The 22,243-nt window shown below is 34.1% G+C and overlaps 1 protein-coding gene across 6 annotated transcripts in view; it reads right to left on the bottom strand.

Moving 5' to 3' along the window:
• Positions 1-721: 721 nt before the first annotated feature.
• SGO2 (shugoshin 2) overlaps positions 722-22,243 on the bottom strand; it is a 69,154-nt gene continuing 47,632 nt past the window's right edge. For all 6 annotated transcript variants that reach the window (XM_042949643.1, XM_042949647.1, XM_042949645.1 and 3 more), the window contains 4 exons: positions 15,643-15,773; positions 11,298-14,492; positions 10,194-10,344; positions 722-1,043 (listed from right to left, as the gene is read on the bottom strand). In XM_042949643.1, the coding sequence (XP_042805577.1) occupies positions 1,028-1,043; positions 10,194-10,344; positions 11,298-14,492; positions 15,643-15,773 (3,493 nt within the window). In that variant the 3' untranslated portion in view covers positions 722-1,027. The remainder of the gene's footprint in view (positions 1,044-10,193; positions 10,345-11,297; positions 14,493-15,642; positions 15,774-22,243) is intronic.

Genomic DNA, 22,243 nt, shown 5'->3' with positions numbered 1-22,243 from the left:
CAGTCTGCTCTAGAATTATCTGAAATGTTTGTTAAAAATGTAGGTTTCTAAGTCCACCCTTTTAGTTGTCAGATATTATGTAAGCAAGATTTTCTATCTAGGCAGAATAGAATTTGACTAGTCATTTGAATACACTAAGCTATGTTCACTGATCTCGGATATGAATAGGATTTATTACTTTGTACTACTGGTGTAGTAAGCAATCTTTAAAATAAAGTTACAAGGGGCACCTGGGTGGCTCAGTAAGTTGAGCATCTGACTTTTGATTTCAGCTCAGGTCATGATCCCAGCCAGGGTTGTGGGATTGAGCCCCATGTTGGGCTCTATGCTGAGTGTGGAGTCTGCTTAAGATTTTTTTCTCTTTCTCTCTCTCCCCTTCTGTCCCTCTCCCCAGCTCGTGCTGTCTCTCTAAAAAGTAAAATAAAATAAAATAAAATAAAATAAAATAAAATAAAATAAAATGAAATGAAAGTTATAAAAACCAAATTTAAAAGAACCTGAAAGGTTAAGCCCCTCAGCCAAGTCATCAGATTACATATAATGGAAAGAATTCAGAAATCAACACCTAACAGGTAATTCTGAAAGTATAAGAATGAAGCGTGACAGAAAACTGGCCAGGGCAGAAGGCAACTTTTAAAATCTTCTGTGTGTTCACATATATTGTATGGTTTAAAAACAAAACAAGATAGCTTGGTAAGCAACAAGATAACCAATGAAAAAATATTTCACAACACATTTTATTTGGCTAAAAGGTTAACAGCTTTTGCTTAGTTAATGGCTGTTTGGTTGAAAGAGGCTTACACCAACAGGAAGATAAGTTATAGGCTGACCAAAATGATAACAGAAGTTGAACATTACAAAATAGATACTTTATGCACATACATCTAAACATAAGAATGAATAAATTAACACTCATGAAAAGGTGGGGGTAAAAAAAGCTTTCATCATGCATTTCATCTTCTTGATCCTTGTTTTGACTTGTTATGGTTTGAGAATTCAAAAAAACCCCAGATTCCATAAATTCATGTCATCTTCTCATCTTCCTGCAAAGTAGAAAAAAAGGAAGATAAACAATACTAACAACATAAAGCTAATACTTTTGCTGTGAAGCATGGAGAAAAAAATGGCTGCATCATATAATTTGGAATACTCTACGATTGTGGGAATTATAAAATAGGGGTTAAGAAAAATTGACTAGCTTAGATTTTACACATTACATACTTTACTATATATTTCTTTTTTATTATTAACTTTGGCATACATAAAAGAGAATATGAAAATGTATAACTTAAAAACAATCAAATAAATGTTGATGTACCTACCACCCAGGTTAAGAACTGAAATGTTACCACACCTCAGAAGCTTCCAGTGTGCCCCTTTCTGATCACATCCCCGTCGTCCCCCAAGAAGTAACCACTACCCTGAACTGTGTTTATCTCCTGCTTGTTCTTCTTTAGTTAACTTGTTTTTTTTCAACACCTTTATTCATTTCCAAGTCTCTCCTTCACTGAAACATTAAACAGTCTTATTTTATATTCTGTATCTAATCCTGCTATCAGTTGCTTCTGCTGGCACCTTGTTCCCTTGCATGTGTAGTGTTTACTATGAGGTAACTGCTCATTTCCCTCAGAACTTTATCTGTGGAAAATTTGTTGATGACTGAGATGAAGGAGAGCCCTAGAAAATATTTATATTTGCTTCTGACAGACAAAGGGGGCACTACAAGTCATTGACTAATACTAAATCCTCAGCTTGAGGTTTTCTGTGACTTCCAGATACTGTGAATTCCAGCTGCAATGCAGGAGAGTTTGATTTTGGTTACAAATTCTCAGAAGATTTTTTTTCTCCTCAGTTCAGTACCAGAGTTATTTCCTGGGGCTTAAAAAAGCTGGTGGTAAGGTTGTTTTTAGTTTGCTCTCCTACTGAGAGTAGCTTAACTTTATTGAAGGTGATCTACTATTAGACTCTTCATTTTAACTAAACCTGAGGATATGCCTTCTGTCCTCAGCCCCATAAGGCTATGTGAATCCAACACTTAGGTTCACTTAATTAGAGAAATGCCTTTGGGCAAAAGCCAGTTTCAGAGTCCACCTACCTCTCTGGGTTCCTGCTCTCATTTAGTTTCTGATATGAACTTTCTTTTCTTCTAGCTAATAGATTTGTTCAAGGGTTTTGTTTGTTTTGTTTTTTTAATATTTTACCTAGTAATTTTATTTTTAGGTTGACCATGCACCTGGTTGGTCATATTATAAGAAGTAGAGTTGTATTTATTCTTTACAGTATATATATTTTTTAGATAAGATGTACACGCACGGGGCCAAATTACAAAGTATAAATGGTAGATATAAAGTAGGTCTCTTTCTCTCCTTTGTACTCCTCTCCAGAGCCAATGATACCACTGCCTTGGGTAATTAGATAGAATTTAATAATTCTTTCAAAAGAGTTACCTATTCTAAATATAGCAAAATGCTGTAATGAAATAGTATTCTATTTTAATTTAGATGTACTGGGCATACAGATTATTTGGTTAATGGTTTAGCTGGTAAGTGTTTTAAAAGCAAATATCACAATAAACATTTAGTATAAATACTAAGAATGATGACAACCCAGCTGCCTTTTATTTTCTTTTTGGATTGGGCATGGCATCCAGCAGGTATATATCACAGCTTCTGATAGGCTCCCAGTGAGAACAGATCCTGAATGAAACTGCTTCAATGTATTATGGAGTGATCATCATAAGCATTGAGGACAGGCGAGGCAGAAGTTATCAGGAAGGTAATACAAATACATTTTTAAAGTCTTTATCTTTTAAGTCCCAAAGCATTGAATAAGTGAGGAGATAGAAAATCTAAGCAATGTAGGGGTAAATCTTAACGAATATACATCAAACGAATATACATCAAACTCTATACTCTGATAATAGAGAATACATATTCTTTTTCAAGTACTCACAGCACAGTTACAAAAGCAAATCCAATACCACATTATGAAAAACATATACCATGACCAAGTGAGATTTATTCCAGGAATGCAAGTTTGGTTCAATATTAGAAAACCTATTATCATACACCATGTTAATAAATCTAAGGAAATAAAGCATACTATTTTTTCATAGATACTGAAAAAGTCCTTGACACAATGCAACACTCAACACTCACCCATGACTAAAACATTCAGTAGACATTGAGGGACATTTTCTTAATGTCATAAATTTTATATATATATATATATATATATATATATATATATATATATATATACCTTCATCCTAAAGCCATTATCTCATTTAATGGAGAGACAACAGAGGTATTTCCACTCAAGTCAGGAACAAGCCAGAATGCCCACTATTCCTGTTACTATGTCAAACTATACTTGAGGTATTAGCCAATGCCATTAAACAAGAGAAATCAATCAGAGGCATATGAATGGGTAAAGAAGTAAAATTAACTCTATTCTCAGATGATTTCATAGTACTCCTCAAGTATTCCTCTTCCACTGAGTTTTACTTGAGAGAATCAATGGGATAGAGAATAAAGGAAATTTAGTTAAGTAGCCAGTTATAAACTTACACAGAATTCAACACCTTTCATACTCACAAACAATAAATACTGAGCATGATTATATATGTCTAAGTTATATGTCCATTTATAATAGCAACAAAGACTACCTACAAATCAACTTAACAAGAAATGTGTAAAACCTGTATGAGGAACATTTTTAAACACTTCTAAAGGTTATACAAGAAGACTTGAATAAATAGAAAAGACATCTGTTCTTACACAGCACAACTCAATACAAAGATTGAGTTCTTCCTAAATTAAGGTAGAAATTCAATGCAATCCCAATAAAAATACCAGCAAGCCAGACCAATCGTTTTTAACTCAGGACAATTTTAATCCCTAGGTGACATTTTGCAACATGTAGAAATATTTTTGATTAATTTAAATGGACGGGTACTACTGATATTTACTGGGTGGAAGGCAGGGATACTGCTAAATATCTTACAGTACACAGAACAGCCTCCCACAACAAAGAAATATCTAGCTCAAAATGTCAATAGTGCTGAGCTTGCCAAGCAAATACTAAAGTCTAAAGTTCTATGTAAAAATAAGCATGTAATAACACCCAAGGAAACAATGAAAAACTATGAGAAGGCAGTAGCCTTACCAGACATTAAAACATCATATAAAGCCTCTATAGTAGACAGGTAGATCACTGCAGTAGAATAAAAAGTCCAGCATTAGACCCCATCAAATACATATAGAAATTTAAAATGTGACATGTTTGACATCTCAAATCTTTAGGGATAAGGATGTATTTTTTAATAAATGAATGGTGCCAGTACAGATGGGTAGCCTTCAGAAAAAAGACAAAATTAGATCCATATCTTACATCTCATGCTAGAAAACAAATTCTAAATGGATTAGGGTTTTATGTAAGAAATGAAACAATATAAATACTAGAAGAAAATATGGATGAATTCCCCTTTAATCATCGTAGAGGGAAAGACTTTCTAACTATGACTTAAAATTCAAAAAGAATGAAAGAAAAGATTGACAAAAATGACTATATAAAAATTTAAAATGTTTACATGATTAAAAATATAAAGTAAAAAAATAAATGATAAACTAAAAAAAATACTGGCTATACATACTACAAGGGCTAATATCCCTAATACATAAAGAATTCTTAATAACTGAGGGACAAAAGACCAGAAACACAATGAAAAACAAAAAAGTTATGAACAGACTAAAAGATTATATAATGACCCCCAAGCATGAGAAAAGCATTTAAACTCACTTATAGAGAAAGGCAAATAAAACAACACCATGATACCATTTCTTGCTTATCAGAGTGGCAAAAATTTTTACATATGACAATATATTACATATGATTACAATGTGGGGCAACAGTGCCATAGGCTGCAGCTGGTAATGCAAATTGGTACTAGCTTCTGGAAGGAAGTGTGGCAAGACCTAACAAAACTACATGTGTTCATTTTTCACCCCTGCAATCCCACTTTTAGGAATTTACCTTGAAGATACACTTCCAACAATATGAAAAGATATATGCACAGATTATTCAATGTAGTATTACTTATAATGGCAAAATATTGAAAACAACCTAAATGTGCTATAAAGGAATGTTATTGCATGACTATAGTATATCTATACACAATTAAGTATTATACAGTTGTAAAAAAAGGATAAGGAAAATCTCTACAAATTGACAGGGAATGATTTTCAGAATACACTGTTAAATGAAAAACAGCAAAGCCCAACAGAGTAGCTATAGTATGCTGCCTTTATGTAAGAAAAAGGGGAATATAAATGGATCTATATTTCTTTAGGAAGGATAAGCCAGAAACTAAAGAAACTGGTTACCCCTAGGAGGAGGCGTATAGAAAAAATAGGATAGAAAGAGAGGGTAATGGGAATAGGGTAGATGAGATAAAGTAGTTGACATTCTCTGCATATACCATTTTTTTCTCTCTTTTTTTATATCCATTCATTTATTCTGGTTTATACTCAACCACCTGAGCCACCAAGGCACACTTCTGCATACACATTTTGAATAGCTTTGATTTGTATAAACCAAATATTTCACATACCTCAAAGTAAACAACAAAACCTACCAAGAAACAGAAGAAAATGGAATACCAACAATAACAAATGTACCTAAATAAATTACAAGTGAATAACATAACTACTTTGGAAAGGGGTTATGGTAAGGAAAATAACTAAACCATGACAAAAAAGAACCAAATCTAAGTGTTATAATCTAGTTAGTAAATATGTTTCTCACAGGGATAGGAGTCAGCAATTCTGAAACTACTTTATGTGTATGCTACAAATGAACAAATAAGGAAATGTATTATAGATAATGAAAGCCATGCTTCTTGCTGATGAAGAAATCATGAATAAGCAAAGCTAAAATGAACCCTGTGGTGTTGAACTGGAATCAGAGATATCAATATAAACTCATTGTTTTTACTACATATACAAAAAGAAAAATATGAAAGTGTGTATACGTAGGGATTAGCATACATACATACATTTCCTAGCTCTGTCTGCTGAGAGGGCCTAACAGCAATGACCCCTGTGGTAACCAGCCTCTAAGAAGATCCCTCCCAACACACTCATAATGATGTTCATGCCCTTGGGTTAACTCCTTCTCTTTAAGGAACTGTGACTCTCATTTAACCAATATGGCAAAGGTGATGGGATGTCTCACTTCTAAGATGACATTTCACCATATAATACTCTGTTTGCTAAAGGATTTGCTCTACAGACTCTAGTTAGCTTTGAAATAAGGAACCATTTTGGGAGGCCATTTGGCAAGGAGCTGAGAGTGGCCTCTAGGAGTTGAGGACAGCCTCCAGCCAACAGCATGAAGCTGGGGCCCTCTGTCCCATAACTACAAGGAAATAAATTTTGCCAACAATCTGTGTGATCTTGAAAGCAGATTCTCCCACAGTGGAGCTTCCAGATGAGAACCATCTTGGAAAACATCTTAATTACAGCTTTGTAAGACATTAAGTAGAGCACCCAATTAAGCCAGTCCAGCTTCCTGGTCCACAGAAACTGAGAGTAATAAATGTATGTTGTTTTAGGCTACTAGGTTTATGGTAACACTGTTATGCAGTAATATAGCCAACTAATGCAACACAATATAAATATTAAAAGTACCTAGTGCCCAGATCATGGTTTCTAAATAAAATTCTTCAATCAAAGGAAACAGGATCTTTGAAAACGTGTCTGATTTGGGAGTTGGGGTAGGAAAAACACTAAGATGACCCTCGAACATCTTGTGTCAGAAAGTAAGGAAGCGCTCAAAATATAGTATGGTCTTGTTAAAAGAACACAGAAGGAAGCCACCATAAAGGAAATCCTAATAGCCAAGCTGGAATTATCTGAGCAATAAAATAACTATTGATAGTATTAGATTTTAACTTACAGAATAAGCATCCATGAGTCAACAGTGATATAAATAAATGAGGGAGAAAGAACAGCTTTTCCTTACAGAATTCCAATAAATGTAGAAGGAAAGAGGGAGACAGAAAACCACTATTAGGAAGAAATAGAACTGTTGTAGGCAAGATCCATCAATGGATGCTAAAATTAGTGGGTGAAAGTTTGAGGAAAAACAGGATGCAGATTCAAAGCAACTTCTCCAATGTTCATCACCTACAAAGGAAAAGATAGTAACTTTATAGTGGAAAAAAAAAAAAACCAACAACCCAGCAGACACCTCCTCAATCAAGTGATCAAGGTTAACATTACGGAGACAAACTGACACGATGAACCCCCTTCATATGATGCAATGAGGACACACCATTTCTGCAGAATTCTTGCCCAAAATGCAAAACTGCATTGTAATCATGAGAAAACAAAAGACAAACCAAACTAAGGGATATTCTACAAAATAACTGACCACTAGTTTTCAAATTGTCAAAGTCATAAAAGGAAAAGGAAGGAGTAAGGAACTGTCATAGCCTGAAGGAGGCTAAGGAAAAACAACAACTATATGCAAGGTAAGATCCTGGATTCTAAAACAGCAAAGGATGATAATGGACAGCTATCATTTACAGTTGACAATAATGTACCAATGCTAATTTTCTAATTTAGATCATTGTACTGTGTTAAAATTAAGCAAAGCTGGGTGAGGAACCTCTATGCTATTTTTATAACTCTTTGATAAACCTAAAATTAGTTCAAAATAAAAAAGTGTAACTTGCAACTCAGTAACAAAAAAGATAACCCAATTGAAAAAAGGGAGAAAGATCTGAATACATTTTTCTTTGAAGATATACAAATGGCCAATAAACACATGAAAAGATGCTCAACATCATTATTCATCAGAGAAATACAAATCAAAACTATTACATGCCACTACTTTACGCTCATTATTATGGTTAGAATCATCAAAAAACAAATAACAAGTGTGCAGGCAAGGAAATTGAGAAATCAGAATCCTCATACATCGCTGGTGATAATGTGAATAAAATGGTGCAGCAGCTTTGCAAAACAGTCAGCAGTCCTCAAATGATTAAACAGAGTTATCATATGACCCAGGAATTCCATAACTAGGCATATACCCAAGAGAAACCAAAACATATGTAGACACAAAAACTTGCAAATGATCTTTATAGCAGGATTATTCATAATAACCAAAAGATGGAAACAAATGTCCATCAAGAGACAAGTGAATAAATAAAATGTGTTATTATCTATATGATAGATTATTATTCAGTCCTAAAAAGAAATGAAATACTGATACATGCTATGACAATGGATAAAACCTGAAAACATTATGCCAAATGTAAGAAGCCAGTCACAAAGACCACATATTATGATTCCATTCATATGAAATATTCATAAGAGGGAAATCTACTGAGATAGGAAGTAGGTGAATGGTCACCTAGGGCTGGGGGGTATGGGAATATTGGGTAATGGCATGGGGTTTCTTTTTGAGATGAAGAAATGTTTTAAAATTGTGGTAATGGTATGCATATCTGTGAATATACTAAAAAAAACACTTAAGTGTATACTTTTTTTAAAGTTTATTTATTTCGAGAAAGAGAGGGAGAGCGCACATGAGCGTTGGGGAGGGGCAGAGAGAGAGGGAGAGAGAGAATACCAAGCAGGCTCTGTGCTATCAACACAAAGCCAGACATGGGGCTGGATCCCACAAACTGTGAGATCAAGAGGCAGACGCTTAACCAACTGAGCCACCCAGGTAGCCCTGAAGTATACACTTTGAACGTTGATATGGATGGTGTGTGAAATATAACTCGATAAAGTCGTTTTATTTAAAAAATGCTTTGATCCTTTATTTCACTTTTGTTTCTCTTCTACCGTAACTCCTTTGTATTGCTACCATGTGCTGGTTGTCTTAAACTACCTGTCAGAACCATCAACAGTTTTCATTTATAAAAGAAGCAAACATTGAAACAATGCAAAGGACAAGAACATTTAAGAATACTTTTCTCTTTTTGAAAATATGATCCCAAATATGATCAGGATCTGCAAAACAAGCTACTTCATTTACCCTTTTAAAAAAAATGAGGGGCGCCTGGATGGTTCAGTTGGTTAAGCGTCAGACTTGATTTTGGCTCAGGTCATGATCTCACAGTTTGTTGAGTTTGAGCCCCACATCGGGCTCTGTGCTGAGAGCGCAGAGTCTGCTTGGGATTCTCTCTCCCTCTCTCTCTGCCCCTCCCCTGTTCATTCTCTCTCTCTCTCCAAAATAAACAAACATTTGAAAAAAAAATTTAAGTGAGATTTTCAATAAAATACATGTTAAAAGGCATTTGGACATTTTTTGAGATAATTAAGGGAATTTGAATAGGAATTGGTAATTAGATGACAGTAAGAGAGTGTTGACAATTCATATTGATAATTGATGTGATCATGGTTTTCTAGTTTTGTTAAGAAGTTTGTTAAGAAGTTCCTTTTTTTTAAGAGAGATATATATAGAAGTGCTTTTGGAATAAATGACCCAATATTAGGGATTTGCTTTAAAAATACTACAACAGGGGTGCCTGGGTGTCTCAGTTGGTTAAGCATCCAACTTCAGCTCAGGTCATGATCTCATGGCTCGTGCCCTACATTGGGCTCTGTGCTGACAGCTCAGAGCCTGGAGCCTACTTTGGATTCTGTGTCTCCCTCTCTCTCTGCCCCAACTTGTGCTCACTCATTCTCCCTCTCTCTGAAAAATAAATAAAAACATTAAAAAAAAATACTACAACAAAAAAGGACAGACGAAATAAGTAAGGCAAAATACTGATAACAATTGAAGCTGAGTGATGTATAAATACGAGGAGTACTATGTTCTCTTTGTTGGGGAAATTTGATATTTTTAAAAAGAAAGAAGACTATTAGTCTTTAAGGCCAAAGAACAAACAAAGCCATTTTCAATTTTTCTAGGGAACAAGGTAGAAAACTAATGAAGATAACAGACATGGAAATAGTGCTATGCAAATCATAGACAGCAGTTTTTTACAAAGCCTGTTCAAAGAATAAAAGAAGATATTTCTTCAAATCTCATCTAGATCATTACTGTGGTTGTTATATATCAAAAATCTACTGATATTCAGAAGTGTTCAAATACAATTCAGGCAGGAATTTCTTTTAAAGCATATATTTTATATTATCATACTGAAATCACTTTAATATCACTGAAATACTTACCTTTTGAGATTTGGCTCTTTTAAATAGAGAGGAGTACACCTTCTTCTTCGGCTTGGTAGCTCTAAAGATGGATTTTCTGACTTATTTTCAGCGTTAGCAGTGTTATTTGAAATAAAACTGGTATTTGTCAAGTCCTGCAGTGTTCTACCACCTGAAAAGAATATTATTTTCACTATAAGCATATAGAGAGAGATACAGGATATCTCCCATATAGAAATAGATATGGGATATTTGTGGTTTGCAAATAGCTGACAGCAAATTTTTAAACTTAACAATCATCAAGTTGTAATTTTAAATATTGTAATAGTAGCACTAAAATTATTTATAAATCAGGTGTTTTTTCCAGCAATGAGAGGAAATGAGATTTAATATTTTAAGCAAAGTATCAAACTATATAAACCACATGCAGGCTGATAAAAATTTTTCACAAGTCACAAGTCTTGATTCACAGAATCACACAAATTACTACACATTCATTCAACATTTGTTATCGATTGTTTACTCTGTGAAAGGCACCACGAGGAATATAGAGATGAAAGATGACTCACCAGTCCTCTATAATGGCCTGCAACTCAAACTTTTGCACTTCATCTGCTTCAATATTCCTTCTATCTGGAATAGCTTTATACACCAAAATCCTGGTGTTCTCAAACTTGAGAAGATATCTGCACCCCCATGTTCATAGGCATTATTTACAATAGCCAAGATATGTCCATTGATGGATGAATGGATAAAGAAGTTGGGTGTGTGCATGTATGTGTGTGTATACGCACACACGCACACACACACAAATATATAGAACATATATATTCTATTTGCATAGAACATATATATACATGCTATGAATATTTTTCACCCATAAAAAATGAGGAAATCCTACCATTTGAAACAATACCAAAAAAAAAAAAAATACAGAAGGATCTTGAAGGCATTATACTAGGTGAAATAAGTCACACACACAAAAACAAATACTGTATATTGTTTCTATAGATCAGCTACACAGTTAAATATTAAACTCCATAAAAATATCAGGACATACTTTACTGATTAAATGAAAAAAGAAAATACACTTTTAAAACTTGATCACTTCAGCTTTTGACCTACCTATTTCTGATTTTTGTGTTCTCTGGTTGACTTTGAATTTCATGCCTTTCATCTTCTCATGTACATCATCAGTTACTTGAAAGATTGGTGAGCTCTCCAGGGCAAAACTTTCTTTTATTATCAGATTTTTACTAGAAGAAATACTTAGAGGTACTGAATCCCCAGGAACACTGTTAAAGGAAGAATCTTGTATGTTAGGTGAATATACCTGAGACAAAGATTCAAATGCCTTTGTGTAAAAGTCTGGCTTCATTTTGATAACTTTCTCATTTTCCAAAATTTTTTCCTCATTAGCCTGTTCAGATTCAACTGATATTCCCTGATCAGTGTCAGATATTACCTGCATTACTTCATGGTTATCTGAAGAAGGATAGATGAAGATCTTCCTTTTCTTTGATTTAGATGCCATTTTGTTAACTTTTCTAACCTGGCACTCTCCTTCTTTTATCACTTCCACAAAGGGAATGTTTTTCTTTTTTTCATTCAGAGTTGTAGTTCTTTCCTTTGGATTCTGCTGCTTACCAGGATCAGAATCTGCTTCATTAGTAATAGATTTTAAACCTGATTCTGAGACAGATGTCTGTAAAGAATCTGCTAACTGCAAAATAGATTTTTTACCTTTGGCCAAAATCGTGGTCTTTCCTGATGATTCTTTCCCATGCTTTTTAACTAGTTTGTAAAGATTTGAAATTTGATCACAGTTTTCCTTTTCATGGCTATCAATTTCCATAGCACACCCACTGATAATACCTTGGCATTCAAGTATTTGTTTAGATTTATTTACTTGAAAATCCAGACCATTTATATAGCTTTCTTGATCATGCACATCTTTATCATTATCCCCATATATGGGGCACCTTTCAGAAATTATTTCTGTCTTCTGATTTACTTTCTGCCTAAGTTTCTTATTTATTTTTGATTCATTCTGTTGAGCAGGTCGCATATCAGTGACATGCTTTTTCAAATCCAACACATTCTGTGTCTCATAATCATACAAATTTCCATTATTTTGTGTGGAAAGATAAGCTGTTTGTAATTCACTTGTGACTTCTAGGTTTTCATAAATAGTTTCTTTATCTGTTTGGGATAGGGAAAAGAAGTTACCTTCTTCTGGGTCATGCACGCCTTTTTTTTTTAACTCATTTACTCGGTTCATTTCTAAAATTATTTCTGTCTTCCGATTTACTTTCTGTTTGAGCCTCTTACTTATTTTTGATTCATTTTGCTTTGCAAGTGGCATATCGGTAACATGTTTTTTCACCCCCAAAATGTTTTGAGTCTCATGACATAGGTTCCTATTACCTTCAGTGGAAGGATCAGCTATCTGAAATTCATTTAAGCCTTCTGGGTTTTCAGGGATGGTTTCTTTTTCCTTTTGGGTTAGAGAAAGTAAGTTATCTTTTTCTGGGTCATGTATGTCTTTGTCATTATTCTCATATACTTGGTTGATTTCAGAAATTATTTCTGTCTTCCGACACACCTTTTGCCTAAGCTTCTTATCTATTTTTGATTCATTTTGACAAGTAGGTTGCATATCATGGATATGCTTTTTCACTCCTAGAACATTTTGAGTCTCATAATCGTATAGTTTTCTACTATCTTTGGTAGAAAGGGCAGGTGTTTGGAACTCACTTGGGTCTTTTAGATTTTCAGGGATGATTTCTTTATCTTTCTGGGTTAGGAAGAAAGAATTACCCTTTTCTGGGCAATACACATTTTTGCCATTATCTAAATGATTCATTTCAGAAATTATTTCTGTCTTCCGATTTACTTTCTGCCTGAGATTCTTATTAACTTTTGATTCATTTTGCTGAACAGGGTACACATTAGTGATCTGCTTTTGCATATCCAACACATTTTGGATCTCACAATCATACAGGTTTCCATTACCAATGGTGGAAACAGCAGGTTTTTGAAACTCATCTGAAACTTCTAGGTTTCCAGAGATGGTTTCTTTATCCTCTTGGGTTTGGAAGGAAAAGTTACCTTTTTCTGGGCCATACACATCTTTACCACTATCCCCATATACTTGGTTTGATTCAGAAATTATTTCTGTCCTCCGATTTACTTTCTGCTTAAGCTTCTCATTTATTTTTGATTGATGTTGCTGAGTAGGTTGCTTATCAGTGACATGCTTTTTCAAATATGACATATTCTGGGTCTTATAATCACATAAACTTCCATTATCTTTGGTGGAAAGATCGGCTGTTTGAAATTCACTTGTGACTTCTAGGTTTTCAGAAGTGGTTTCATTATTTTTTTGGTTTGGGAATAAGTTACCTTTTTCTAACTTATGAATCACAAATGTCTGTCTAGAAGCTTTACTTTTATGATAAGCTACAGAACTCTGACCCATATCAAATTTACTCTCCTGCTGGAATTTATCTGAACTTTGGGAGAAAGAGTTGGTTTCCTCTTGTTCATTTGTTACATGTATTCTCTTCTTTTTTTTATTATGCTGTATACTTTCTCTGTCGTCTTGATCAAAGCCATTATGAAGGGTTACTTCCTTCAGTATGTTCAACTGAGTCAGCTGCTCAGCACTGAAAATAAAATTTGGATCTTCTGAATTCCCTTTGCCATCCACAACAACTGATTTTTTTGCTGGTCCATTTTCAATCTTTTCCTCAATATCAATATCTGAACTATTTTTAAATTGTCTCTTAGATCTTTCTCTCTTTTTTTCAGAACTTGAATCTTTCACTTTTCTGAAAGTTTTTATTTCACAATCATTTGATTTTTTATCACTTCTATTTTTAGCACCTGTTGAAACTGTAACAATTTTGCTTACTTCACCAGCAGTTAAATCCATGTCAGCATCATATACAGTTTTCTGCAATTGATAGTCATCACTACCCTGAAATGGATTCATGTACTCTGCAGCTGGTTCACTTGTAGACTCAGATGAGTCAGGAAGGCACTGTATGTTTCTCTGCATTTTGATATTTGTTTCATTAGTACAATCATTTATCTCATGCCAATTAAATTCTTGACTTGAAATCTGTTGTTGATCTAAATCCATCACATGAAGACTGTCAGTAGAAGGATTATTTGATTCCCAAGATGATACACGTTTTTTCCTTTCAGTTATATTACTAGGAGATGATTTCTCCTTTCTGTGGCTGATTGACTGGGCATTTCTAATCTCACTCATTAGAGAATTCTTGGAACTTTGGTCTGAGTGGAAATGATTTTCTATAAAATAAGAGGAAAGAAAATTCAGAAATAAGTAATGGCAAGGAATTTGTTATTTTAAACAAATTAGATTAAATATCAAACTGTTTCACAGAGAGGATTTCTAACAATATGTTCTGTTCAGATACTATAAAGAATCTACACTAATGAAAATAAAGTAGAAATGATCAGAGTATTCATAAGTCATTACATTTGTATCTATGGAAAATATATACTTAGAATTCACTCTAGCTTGGCCCCAACAGTACTGGGGAATATAGCTGATAACAGAGCCATTAACATATATTTCTAAAATGGGAGGAGGCCAGCAAATGAACCCAAATAAAAGTGATAACTCTGATAAGGATTACTATCAAAAGGCTATAAGCAGGCAGCTAATATTTATATAAATATTTATGTGAAAATTTATGTATATATATATATATATATATATATATATATATACACACACACACACACACACACATCAATTTTTATAAAGGAAAAACAATTCTAAGTTCTAAATGAAATATACCTATGGTTCTATAATCCAATCTGTAAATCTATGACAAATACATAAGCCAGACTCCACTGAAGGATTATTATTTTAGAAATAACCACATAAATAAAACATAAGTGTCATCATTTTCTCTGGCTCAACCATTTTCCAGGCTCAAGTTTTTGTTTTGACTATGATCTTGAAAAAGTCACTAAATCTATCTAGACCTCCAGTTTTATTGTCTATGAAAAGGAGAGATGAAACTAAATAAATATATGGTATCTTTCAATTCATAAGCTAATAAGATACCAAGAAAAGCTCTTCAGGATTATTCATTTCTAAATATTGCTTGCAGAATAACAGTGTTAGGCCACTGTGGTTCTGACATTTGTCAGCATGTTTCCTTAAAAATTAAATTTTTCACCAGCAGTTTTAAATGGTAGAAGTTAGCATATCTATAACATAAGAGGGTCCAACTTATTAACTGCATATACACCTTGGGCCTCAAGAAAAAAAATCCGATGAATGTAACTTTTTAATACTGATATTCAAAATTAATACTGATATTCATCTTTGGGAAGCATAGCAATAGAAGAAATATGTCTGAATCATCTAAACCACACATATGATGATTATTTTCTTTAAGAAATAACAATTCCAAATTATACTGACTTGATAAAGATTGTCTCGTTGATACTGAAAAGGGAATATCAGGTGATGTCTTTGCTATAATATTGTCATCATATTGTATTTTCTCTTTATCATCATCATCATCATCATCATCATTTGAAGTTAATGGAACCCTAAAGGCAAGTGGAAATGAATGAAGAATTTTGTATTTTATAAACATTATTTAGAAAATTACATGGATAGTTCTTTTTATATTCTATTTATTTAAGATCCAACCATAAACCCACTCTGGTATCTCTCTGTGTTCAATGAAGACAACTATAGGCAGGAAAGAGATAGTTTCTAATAGTATAGAACAGGAATGCTTCTTACTCCCAGAGCCCCAGCGGCCTCAAAAAGAAATAATTGATATAATCACTGGTTGACCATTTAGGATAATACTAATGAAATGAATAAAGTTCAGACATACTTACAAATACTCACTCATATGTAATATTTATTGTTTTCTTACAATTAATTTTATGGAATACCCAAAACTCTTTCTCTAGTTTCAAAGAAGTACAATTATATGTAAAGTTATGTGTGAACTAAAGTTAGCTATGTTTCCAAAAGGCATCCATGTAAACTAGAGCCATATTCCTAGAGTAGTTAGTTAAATGTAGTTGGGGGTGGAGGGAAGACAGTAACCTACAGAAATAATTTGATAAACTGACCTTGAGTTCAAAGAATGAGGATTAATATCCTCCAACAATAAAGACTTTGCCTTGAATGCCAAATAAATCAGATATTTAAAAATTATTGACAATAATAAGAATAAATATTGACAAATATTTGTTAAAAATTTAAATGCAACAAATAGAATAGCCATTGGGAAGAAATTTCTATGCCACTTGAAAAAAACAAGTCAACAAAAATAAACAGAGGAGAGAGGTTCTGCTTCTGGTAATGGCTGAATAGCTATTTTTAAATCAACTCTATCAAACATAATGACTATAAATTCTGGATAAAATATTTTTAAAAAATGGGGTGCCTGGGTGACTCAGTCAGTTAAGTGTCTGACTCTTCATCTTGGCTCAGGTCATGATCTCACAGTTGGTGAGTTTAAGCCGTGATTTGGGCTTGTCAGCTCAGATCCTGCTTGGGATTCTCTGTCTTCCACTCTTTGCCCCTCCCTCTCTTTCTCTCTCTCAAAAATAAACATTTAAAAAATATGTACATTTTTAAAAACAACCTGAAGTAACTGGAAAGTAAACAAAAAGCACTTAAAAAAAGATGAGTTTACATCCTCAGCCAGTGCCACATTTTTAAAAAGTTAGAAGTCTACATTCTTATTGATTCAAGGTCAAAATTAGGGATAATTATGACAGCTGCAAAATGTGTGTGATGGGGGAAATAACAGATGAGATAGAGAGGGGAAGGCCAAATTTTGTGTGTAAACTGCCCCCCCCCCCCCAATCTCTGGCTGACCCATAAATCACAAATATGTGAAGAAGATTCCAACCAACCCCGCTAAGGATAAACGAACTGAAATGAGATTTCATATGTTGCCCCTCACAGGGAAATAATAAATTTGAGTTCAGACAAGGTAACTGCCTAAAATAAAAACATCAAACTTGTTGGAGGAAAACACCTGAATCCAGACTTTCTACAACACAGGATTTACAATATCCAGGATACAATCCAATATTATTCAAAATATAAAGCAACAGGAAAAAGTATTCAAATTCAAGAGAAAAAGATAACCGACAGAATGATCCTAATATAAAATGATCATGAAATATGCTCATTATGCAAATATTCTCAGTATCATTAACCATCAGGGAAATCCAAATCAAAACCACAATGAAATACCACTTCATACCCACTACAATGGCTGTAATCAAAAGGACTGGTAATAACAAGTGTTGGTGAGGATGTAAAGAAATTGGGTTCCTAATACTTTGCTGATAGAAACGTAAAACAATGCAGCAGCTTTGGCAAACAGTTTGGTGGTTCCTCCAAAAGTTAAACATACAGTTATTACAGGACTCAGCAATTCTACTTGTAGGCATAAGCTGAAAACTATGTCCACACAAAAACTTTTGTGTGAATAGTCATAGTACCATTGCTCATAATAGCCAAAAAGTAACAACAGCACAATTGTTCATTAACTGATGAATGGGGAAACAAAATATGGTAGATGCAAACAACTGAAAATTATTCTGTCATAAAAATGAATGAAGTACTAATACATGCTACAACATGGATGAAACTTGAAAATAGTATGCTAAGTGAAGGAGGCCAGACACAAAAGGCCACATATTGTGTGATTCCATTGATATGAAATGTCCAAAACAGGCAAATCCATAGAGACAGACAGAAAACAGATTAGCGGTTGCCAGGGGCTGGAGAAGAGCAGAATGGGAAGTGACTGTTGATGGATACAGGCTTTCTTTCTGATGTAATGAAAATATTCTGGAATTACACAGTGGTGAGGATTGCAAATTTTGTGAATATATTAAAATCTCCTGTGGGGCGCCTGGGGGCTCAGTTGGTTAAGCATCCAACTCTTGATTTTGGCTCAGGTTACGATCTCCCAGTCATGAGATCAAGCCCCACGTTAGGCTTTGTGAGGAGTGTGGAGCTTGCTTAAGATTCTGTCTCACCCCTGTGCTTGCTCTCTAAATCAATCAATCAATCAATCAATCAATCAAATCCACTGTACTATACACTTTAAAAGGGTGTATTTCCAGTTATGGAAAACTTTGTTATGTGAATTATATCTCAATTTTAAAAAATAAGTAGAAGAAAGGAAATAATAAAGAGCAGATACATGGGGCACCAGGGTGGCTCAGTCAGTTAAGCAGCCAACTTCAGCTCAGGTCGTGATCTTGTGGTCTGTGAGTTGGAGCCCTGCATTGGGGCTCTGTGCTGACAGCTCAGAGACTGGAGCCTGCTTTGGATTCTGTGTCTCCCTCTCTCTCTCTCTGCCCCTCCCCCACTCAGATTCTGTCTCTCCAAAAATAAATATACATTTAAATAAATAAATAAATAAATAAATAAATAAATAAAGGGGCAGACACCAGTGAAGTATGAAATGGAAGAAAAACTAAAAAGAAATATTTAAAAAACCAGAAGCTGGGTCTTTAAGGGATCAATAAAACTGACAACACTATAGCTAGCTTGATAAATTAAAAAAAAAAAAAAAAAAAAAAAAGAGATACAAATTACCAATATCGGGGATGAGAGAAAGAACCTCACTACAGACGTCACAGACAATTAAAAGTTTAATAAGGGCGGGGCGCCTGGGTGGCTCAGTTGGTTAAGCACCTGACTTCGGCTCAGGTCTCGATGTCGTGGTTTGTGAATTCGAGCCCCGTGTCAGGCTCTGTGCTGACAGCTCAGAGCCTGGAGCCTGCTTCAGATTCTGTGTCTCCCTCTCTCTCTGCCCCTCCCCCGCTCACGCTCTGTCTCTCAAAATGAATAAACATTAAAAACATTTTAAAAAAAGTATAATAAGGGCATTTTATAAACAACTTTATAACAAAAAACTTGACTGCCTAGATAAAATGGATGATTTTCTGGAAAGACAAACATTTTCTAAATTGACTGAAAAAGAACTAGAAAATCTGAAAAGCTCCATATTTATTTAAGAAATCAAATTAATAAATTAAAAACTCACATCCAAATTACCTATCTTATTAATTCTTTCAAACACGTAATGGAGAGATACCAGTTTTACAAACTCAAAAAATGAAGAGGGAATATTTCTTCATTTTACAAAGCCAGGACAACTCTTATCAAAACCCATCAAAATTACAGTAAGAAGTTTATAGACCAATATCCCTTATAAATACAGATAAAAAAATTAAAGAAAATGTTAGCAAATCATATCCATCAATATATAGGAAGAATAATACACCATGACCAAGTGGAATTTGTGACATAAAAATTTGGTTTAACGCAAATAAACTGAAGTCACCACATTAACAGAAAGGAAAAATATATCTCAATTTTTAAAAAGTAAAATAAAGGAAATAATAAAGAGCAGACACCAATGAAATATGAAATGGAAGAAAAACTGAGAAAAAACATTGATGAAACCAGATATAAAGGAGAAAAGTCATGATTCTCTCCAGACAGAAAAAAATTTTTTTTGACAAAATACAAATTCATTATAAAAACAATGAGCAAACCAGAATAAAAAGGAATGTCTTTCCATCCAGACGGCTAATAGACACATGAAAAAATGCTTAACATCATTCATCATCAGGGAAATACAAATCAAAACCACAATGAGATACCATCTCATACCTGTTGGAATGGCTAAAATTAACAACTTGGGCAACAACACTGCTGGTGGGAATGCAAACTGGTGCAGCCACTCTGGAAAACAGCATGGAGCTTCCTCAAAAAATTAAAAATAGACCCTATGGCCCAGCAATTGCACTACTAGGTATTTATCCAAAGGATACAGGAGTGTTGATTTGGAGGGGCACATGCATCCCAATGTTTATAGCAGCACTATTGACAACAACCAAAGTATGGAAAGAGCCCAAATGTCCATTACTGATGAATGGATAAAGAAGATGTGATATTTATATACAATGGAATATTACTTGGGGTTCAAAAAATGAAATCTTGCCATTTGCAACAACACAGATGGAACTAGAATGTATTATGCTAAGCAAAATAAGCCAGTCAGAGAGAGACAAGTATCATATGATTTCACTTATATGTGGAATTTTAAATACAAAACAGATGAACATAAGGGAAGGGAAGAAAAATAGTATAAAAAGAGAGGGAGACAAACCATAAGAGACTCTTAAATACAGAGAACAAACTGAGGGTTACTGGCGGGTGTTGGGTTAGGGGACGAGCTAAATGGGTGAGGGGCTTTAAGGAAGACACTTGTTGGGATGAGCAGTGGGTGTTATATGTAAGTGATGAATCACTAAATTCTATTTCTGAAATCATTATTACACTATATATTAACCAACTTGGATTTAAATTAAAAATAAATTTAAAAAATAGCCCTGTTAATTCAGAAAGAAAAAAAAAGGAATGTCTTTCTTCAACTTGCAAAAAAGGTGCTACCTTTTCAAAAGAAAAGCCAGAAGCCACAGACAATAAAATAACATCTTTAAATCACTAAAAATGATTCCCAACCTAATATTTTTAAATTGCAAACATACTCTTCAAAAATGAAGATGAAATAAAAAGTTTCCAGAAAAACAAAAGCAGAATGAATGCACTGCCAGGAACTGCATTAAAAGAAAGAATAAAGAATTTCTTTCAGCAGAAGGAATATTATCTTAAAAGGAAATATCAAAATGAAAGAAGCTTATTTGTAAATTTTATCTCAGTAAAGCTGGAGGAAAAAGTTGTGAGTGGGCAATTAAAAAAATGCAGGAAGCAATATGAAAAAATTGAACAGTTAAATATGTAGATCATTTAAATGAATCTTAACTACACAAAAAAATGAAAGTAGCAATTTGTGGGATTAAAATATATAGAAAATGAAAATACATAAGATTTACATAAAGGTAGGACACAGAAATGTGGAGCTTAAGCATTCTAACGTGCTAACATTATTGAGAAAGTGGTAAAGTAATAATTTGTATTAGAGAGTTAAAACAATCTAAGGATGAATGCTGCTATCACTAGAGTAATCATAAAGGAAGAGTAGATGATAACAAATTAATAGTTAACAAATGTAAATAAGAAAAAATATTTTATTTCAAAAGAAATCAAGAAAGGAGAGAAAAGGGAACATAAAACAGGTTGCTCAAGTAGAAAATAACTAGGGCTGCCTGGGTGGCTCAGTGGGTTAAGTGTCCAACTCTTGATTTTAGCTCAGATCGTAATCTCACGGTTTGTGGGATCCAGCCCCACGTCTGGCTTTGCACTGACAGCACAGAGCCTGCTTGGGATTCTCTCTCTGCTCCTGCCCCACTCACACTCTCTTGGTCTCTCTCAAAAGAAATAAACAAACTTAAAAAAAATAAAATAGGGGTGCCTGGGTGGCTCAGTCGGTTAAGCATCTGACTTCGGCTCAGGTCATGATCTCACTACTCGTGAGTTCAAGCCCCACATTGGGCTCTGTGCTGACAGCTCAGAGACTGGAGCCTGCTTCAGGTACTGTGTCTCCCCCTCTCTCTGCTCCTCCCATGCTCATTCTCTGTCTCTCAAAAATAAATGTTTAAAAAATTAAAAAATAAAATAACTAGATGACAGATATAAATCCAATTATATCAGCAATTATATTAAATGTAAACATATTAAACATTCTAATTAAAAGAGATGTTAAACTGAATTCATTTTTTAAAAAAATGAAATTATATGCATTTTTTTTTTTAAGTTTATTCATTTTTGAGAGAGAGAGACAGAGTATGAGCAGGGGAGGGGTAGAGAGGGAGACACAGAATCCGAAGTAGGCTCCAGGCTCTGAGCTGTCAACACAGAGCCTGATGCAGGGCTCAAACTCACAAACTGTGAGATCATGACCTGAGCTGAAGTCGGACGCTCAACCGACTGTGCCACCCAGGCGCCCTGTAATTATATGCATTTTAAATATAACAGAATTTGAAAGTAAAGTTATAGAAAAAGATATACAGTAAAACTTTGGTTTGAGAGCATAATCTGTTCCAGAAACATGCTTGTA

This window comes from Panthera leo, chromosome C1 (genome assembly GCF_018350215.1).
Source record: "Panthera leo isolate Ple1 chromosome C1, P.leo_Ple1_pat1.1, whole genome shotgun sequence".
Lineage (NCBI taxonomy): Eukaryota > Metazoa > Chordata > Mammalia > Carnivora > Felidae > Panthera > Panthera leo.
This window is presented reverse-complemented; position numbering and strand designations above follow the sequence as displayed.